We start from the raw sequence: 7,102 nt of genomic DNA, 5'->3' as shown, positions 1-7,102 counted from the left end.
TTCAACTTCATGTATCTCTACTAAATATTTATAATATATTGCACACAAATTATGTCTATATTTACAGATCTAAACGAAATGAGATTGTAACTCTTAAAATCTATGGAAATCCTATAAAGTCTAAAGTGGGCATCCATGAACGTAGCTGACATTCCTGAAGATAGCTGCTGCGGCTGCCGAGGTTAAGAATGAACAAGGATTCGGTGAAAATGAGGATAACGTCGTAGGGCAACACGCCATTGCTGCTTGTGCTGCAGAATGTTCACTAGAAATCAATTCCTTTTCAATGGAGGCTTGATGACGCAATTGTTCCAACCGTAATTGATTCTGGCGCTTCCATTTTGTTCTGTAAAGTAAGTAATAAAAGAAAAGGGATCAAAATGCTTTTAAGTGGAATAAATAAATGAAATGTTCAGCCATAGTTTTAATTCGTGTATATAGTCGGTCGACAACCAAAACTAACAATATTGGAAACAATAATCTTAAGAGACAGGCTGGCTTTGCTTTGCTCAATACCTTATCCTTTCACTAAAGGATACTAAGAGAAGGAACGTCCAGAAAGAATAGAAAGATCAATGCGATTTATTGGGAAATCGTTCATATGCGTAGGCTATTTAGGGATTTGTAACGAATGGCATACCTGGACTGAAATTTGTTCTTAATTGATGTGATTTTTAGACTTTTTCTTTCAAAAATAACTATTATAATTCCCCCTGGAAATTCTACATACTTCACAAAAAGTTAGTAAAGATTAGACTATTCAAACCCTCTTTACACTGCCGTGCCGTGTTTAAGAATGATAATGATATATAATTTGCCCCAACATCAATAGTCAACACAATTTGTCAGGAATTCTCCGGAGTTCGGTCGTCCGTAGCAAGATTCTAGGTCCGGCACCACCATCCTTGTTACATAAGAGTCAGTAGTCAGGGTAAAATAGAACTGCTTACCATCTAAACTTACAGATTGGAATTGTGATTGAAATAGGGCAGAGGCAAAAATACGCCTGAAGCACAATCAATATGAAATCCTTTTGGTGCCATCATCAATTATTGTAGAAATGATTGAAACTGACCACCTGCGAAAATTCGAAAAATTAAAAGAAGAGGTCCTGGGGCATTGAGGAATAAGATTCACCAATGGCTGGTCCAAAAGTCGAAACCAATTTTTCCGTATAAAAAAATCAAATTGCCCATATTTGACTTAATAGCAAAGGAGCTTTAATTAATAAATGGAAAGCACAGAAGCCCATTATATCATTCGAAACAACCTAATTCAGAATGCCCAAAAATACCCAAAGCGAACGGAAATTTGGCGACTTCTTGAGTAACAGGCGAGGAAGGCGCAAAACTTCCTAAAATATCACCAAAACGTACTAATTTTCCTTAAGGACAAAAGCAACGAGATAAGATAAGCAATATATCGACAGAGAAAGAAGAAGTTATAAGGTCTTTCGATGTCATAAGTCTGTTCACCAATGTCACAATCAAACTGGCATTAGGAATCGTCTCACATCAATCTTTTCTCGGACAATTTTTGGTATTATCAGATTTGGTAGATTCCAGTTTCCAAAATCACGTCTATACACAAATAGGTGTTTGAACTGCGCTTAAGATTGTGTTGGACCTCGGCGCAAAACCGGGATGTCTGGAGCTCCTTATTAAGGCAGTCCTGAACCGGATACCGATTGTTGCGCCGTTAAGAGTCATGATAATCAAATATGTGTCATAATTCCAGACAATGGATTGCTGTTCATCACAAAACTTTCCTGAGCTCCCATTCTACAGGGTGCGGTGCGGGAACTTTCTTATTTGAATTGCGCGTCACAAAGAGACCATTAATCTTACAAAGATTCTTAAGATTTCTGGTCGCACAGTAAGGCGAATTTTTCTTCTTTTTCTTCAGCCGTTGTCCCGTTCACAAGCGAGACCGGCTCGTCGTGACCGGTTTCGCCATTTGGCTCTATCAAATGCCACATCTGAATGCAGTTGCGAGGCTTTTAAATGACCATCCAGCGGATCAAGCCGCCGTTGTTTCGGCCGGCCTTCTAGTCGCTTACCATCGACTTCGATGGTCAGACCAATCTTGGCAACTGAATTCTTGTTAGCGCGAATTACGTGAGCATACCATCGAAGACGCCTCTTTCGCAGTTTTTCCACGATCGGTGCAACCCCAAATTGATCGCGGATATTGATCGCTCAGTTCTGGGCAGGTCACTGCCGCTGACAGTGATTGTGCCTGTTTCATCGGGATTGGTAGTCAAAAACTCAGTTTTATTCAGACCGCGTTGTATGAAAAGATCATTCCATTTTTGGACAAGTTACTCGAGATCATTTTTGCTATTAGATGCTAGGAAAACATCATCTGCATAAAGCAGTGTATAGGGAGCTGGGCGTTGGTTGTCCCGTATGACGGTGTCCATAACAAAAACATAAAGAAGTGGCGACAGTGCGCTACCCAGATGAACACCAACAGAGACACGAAGCGGCCTTAATACACCCGCCATGCTTCGAAATTTACTTTTCGGATCGTGGTAGAGCAATTAAACCCAGCGCACGAATTCTTCTGGCATTAAGTGTTATCATAGAGCATACCAGATGAGTTCGTGTAGCACACGGTCAAACACTATCTCCAGATCCATAAATGCAATGTAAAGAGGGCGATGCTTCTCATGGTGTTTCTCCATGAGTAACCGCGCAGCGTGTATTGCATCAGTACGGCAAATTCTTCATGAAGATCTAAATTTTCATCAGTACAAACTGGCAATCGTGCAAAAATTCACGCGATTTTGATTCGCGAAAAAAGGTTTTGTGAAGCCTTTAGCGAAAACCTGCCTCTTTACTAGCTTCTATTCTTCAGTGATGAAGCACATTTTCATCTGTCAGGATGCGTTAACAAACAAGACATGTGATATTGGAGTGGCACGAACCCCCGAGAACTTCAAGAGCAGCCCTTGCATGAAGAACATGTGATTGTCTAGTGTGCATTATCGAGAGCTGGCATTATTGAACCCTGGCTTTTTGACTGGTTTTCTGACCGTTATATTCAGATGCTTAAAGAATTTCTCCCAAACTTGAAAAAATGAATTTGAGCGATGTGTGGTTCCAATAAGATAACAAGATTAATGGCTCTCTTGCGCGACCATTTTTCTGAACGTCCTACCTCTTTGAGGATAAAGGTAAGCTGAAGCCCAATATTTGTGCTGCTATTACTAACATCGGCACGGGCACACTGGAGAAAGCGAAACAAAACTTTCGAATTCGACCCTATCAATGTAGAACGAAACGAACGAAAGTCTATAAGGGCAATATCTATGGTAGAAAAAGGAAAAATGCTCATAGTTCGATCAATTAAAGTTGAGCAGAGGGCACTTCAGCTAAATTGGGTATCGCCGGCTACTTAGCTCACCTAATCTAGACGGGAAAATCCCAGCGATACGAGGCTAATCAAGATCGGATGGGTGCACTGTTCCAACAAGGATTTTGCTGGGTTCAGTGCTGCTTTTTATGGATGGAGGTGAAAATCTTAAAAAGATGCTGTTGCGTCAGGTTGCAGCAATGTCTGGGATTCTCGCCCACTAAAATCACGCCCACTTCTCCAACCATATCCACGCGGAACTACCATGAAATATTACTTCACAGGGAGGTCTCTGGTTTACACCAACACAACTAAATCACGCATTCGTCGTGCTCTCCAGGCTTGTTCCAGTTCCTGTACCTTTTCCTGTATCACAGTTACTGTTACGTTTATCGCACTCCAATTTGCTGCGGACCTCAACATCTCAACTGTGTTGAAGGCGTCGTTTAGCCTCCTTCTTTCAATCGTGTATCTCGGACAGTGAAATATAACATGCTCCGGGTCCTTAGGCGCATTCGCAGCAGTCTGAGAATTCATCCAATCCGAAACGCAGCAAATACTCCCTGTATACACCGTCTCCCGTAAGAAACTGTGTTAGGTGCAATTCTCCATGTTTTCGTTCGACCCATTTCTCTTAATGTGTGGGTCCAGCCGCCTTTCTCGGAATTATCTCACCAGATACCGTCCTATACGCACTGCTCACCCTCAGCGCGATTGGTCGGTATGCTGAACTTACCTTACCCTGGCTCACTGACTTCGATATCCAGTGCGCACGCCCAGACAGAAGCCGCATATAGCAGGATGGATTTCACCACACATGCGATAAGCAGCCGGCAACTAGATTTTGGCCCACCAATATTGGGTATCATCCTTGATAGAGATGCGCTAGCCTTGCAGCCTTTTCGTGCGCATAGTCCAGTCCAACTTGGCATCGATCATTACTCCCAGGTATCTAATGATCGATTTTGAAACAACCTCGTGATTACCGACCGGGTTTTGACAGTGTTGTTTTTCCTGCTATTGATAATAAAGACCACCTCCTTCTTATCCTCCGTCAGGTCCAGTTTCACCATTTGGAGCCATGTTTTGATGGCATGAATAGTTTCACTTCCATACAGTTCCTCGTTCTGGTGGTGTTTTGCAACTACTACCACTGCCAGTTCATCTGCAAAACCAACCAACGCTGCCTAATTTGGCACGCGAAGGCCGAGCACTCCGCCATACATTATGTTTCACAGCAGAAGCCATAATACGGAATGTTGTGACGGCAGGTGTTCCCCACCGTCACAACATTTTCCTTCTGCCCGTCGCCCGCTTCGTACCAAAGAAGTCTCTCCGAGAGGTAACTCTCGATTATCCGCGCTAAATAACCATTTTAGCTAGGCTGTCCTTAATCAAACCCCCATTTGGCCGAGTTAAAGGCATTTCTAACATCAAGCGTCGCCACCGCAGCACTTCCCAGCGGCCGATGCCTCCCGGGCCAGGTCTGCGACCGTTGGAATGGCATCGACATTGCACCGCGCTCTGCGAAACCCATACTGCCGCTCCAATAGACCATCCATTAGCTCGACGAATGGAAGCACCCTGTTGTATATCATTGTATATCACCCTTTGCAACGTCTTCTCCGTAGTATCTAAAAGAGGTAGGTAGGTTCCGTGTTAAGATCTTTGCCATGCAACATTATGTACAATGGAATTCACAGTGTTTACGTTGTGAAGGAGGAACAAAAGTCGTTTATATAAACGACCTGGCTCTGCTTGTAATCGCCAAGACCCAGGTGAAACCATTCAGATGATTAAATCATAATTACAATTTATCAAACTGCACATAGAGGAGCAAAAGCCGAAGACGACGCTGCAGGTATAACATTACGATCAATATTCGGGTTGGAACCTATGAAGTCGTCTCAAAACTTGAAATATTCAGAGGTCATGATCAATGCTAGACAGTTTAATAGAACTTACCCTAGAATAAAGTTGAGAGACTGATGTCATCTCTATCCAGCAATCCAAAAGAAAGTTTGGAGTAACAATATACTATTTTTGGAGGTCATGAAACTTACGGTTTTTCGACCTTATGTTGGGCACTATTCGCAGCGCTCTTCAATGCTATAAAATTTGAGAACCCTTTGCTCGTCTTCCTAATTCCCAGTGGGATTCACCACGAGTGCCTTATATTTGGTTAGCTCTAAAGATGCCACTTTAGGGCGGAAACCTCAAGCAGCATGCAGCGTTCCAGCTGAGACAAATAAGTATACAATTCATCATGGTTTTCCCTTCCAATGGGTATGCCATGTTTACCAGATTTTGGACTCCAAAAGTGCAATTGGGTCGAAATTCAAAAACAGAGAAACATATCTTGGAAAAATGACACGCCCAAGCTAGCTAGCTAAGTAGTACGTAAGCAAGTGGTGATCGTCACTTTGGATGCTTGCCAGTTTAATCAAATTCCCGATAAATCCTTCCGCGGTAGAAAATGACGCACCCATGAACCCGGACATGCATGGTCGTACGCATATTTATATCCTCTACTTATAATATTCACGACGTTCATATCTGCATTTTGTATACAAAAAAAAATTGTATTGTTGTTACGGAAACTCTAAATAAGTTGACAAACCTACATGTTTACCCCTTTTAGGTACTTTCACGCATTGTATACTAAACTATCATATAACTCACCTTCGATTCTGATACCACGTTTTAACTTGCGTTTCTGATAAATTCAAAGTATCTGCAACATCACTTCGATCTGCAACCGAAAGATACTTTTGGCAGCGAAATTTCCGTTCTAAATAAGCTAATTGGGCATGGGTGAAAGCAGTTCGTCTTCGCCTTGGTTTTCGTCCTGTTTTTCCTAAGGCATTTTTCGATGAATCTGATTGTTGATGCCCAACATTGGATTGGTCATTAGGCGAAAGCAAATTAGGGTTGGATGATTGCACATTTGTGAAAGATCCGTGATGATTCGATCCATATTGGATCTGTGAATGGTAACTTATTATACTTGAGTCAGGCGATGAGCGGTCTTCAATGTCGATTTCAGTATTGTTGTCAGATAAATCGGAATCTGAAAGAGAAATAAAAAGAAGATCATCAACGTTATAGTCCTGTAAACCTCAAAAATATGTACTAAAGATGGATGGAATCCCACTTACTTTCTCTGCACGAAAATCCCTCAAACATTTCAAACTGCTATTATCCAACCCAATTAAAAGTCGCAAATGACCCGAAAACATGCGCTTAAAATATTATATAATATCAACATAATAGCCATCCCATATGCATCAGGATACACAGTGAACCTTAATCATTTTATTGAAATATTCAAGCTCATCAAATTCCCGCTGTGAGAAATCATCGGACTATCCTTCAAGTCCACTTGACTACTTGACTCAAGTCCTTGGTTCATTCATGCCATTATTTTCTAGACTATTTCAAGAGCACGGAATACCGAAAAAAAAGATTTTACCAACGATTTTCCGGGTTTCCCTTCCTTTTTTCTCAAACCTGATTTCCTTATGTACATACGTTCACGTACTCCATATGGAACCACATATCTTTGCTCTGAGGATATTTTCAAGATATCCTGTCGATTGAGTTCACGTGCTTCCTACTATGCTTCCTGATTGAATCCTTTTTCCCCTGTGGAGAGTTGGTTCACGTGTTGAGTTCACCAAGGATGTTTGATTCTTTTATCTTTCTCGTGGGATGTGATGATGGATATAATACGAGTATGTTTTAC

The 7,102-nt window shown here is 41.7% G+C and overlaps 1 protein-coding gene across 4 annotated transcripts in view; it reads right to left on the bottom strand.

Annotated features, from left to right (window-relative positions):
* The window catches only part of LOC119655235 (homeobox protein ceh-1), a 32,060-nt gene continuing 24,958 nt past the window's right edge, over positions 1-7,102 (bottom strand). For 3 of the 4 annotated variants that reach the window (XM_038061018.1, XM_038061021.1, XM_038061019.1), the window contains exons 2-3: positions 6,040-6,427; positions 1-346 (exon numbers count right to left, since the gene is read on the bottom strand). In XM_038061018.1, coding sequence (XP_037916946.1) covers positions 121-346; positions 6,040-6,427 — 614 coding nt within the window. In that variant the 3' untranslated portion in view covers positions 1-120. Of the gene's footprint in view, positions 347-6,039; positions 6,428-6,515; positions 6,607-7,102 lie in introns of those variants that run through there. The other variant, XM_038061020.1, reaches the window with a different exon arrangement.

This window comes from Hermetia illucens, chromosome 4 (genome assembly GCF_905115235.1).
Source record: "Hermetia illucens chromosome 4, iHerIll2.2.curated.20191125, whole genome shotgun sequence".
Taxonomy (NCBI): domain Eukaryota; kingdom Metazoa; phylum Arthropoda; class Insecta; order Diptera; family Stratiomyidae; genus Hermetia; species Hermetia illucens.
This window is presented reverse-complemented; position numbering and strand designations above follow the sequence as displayed.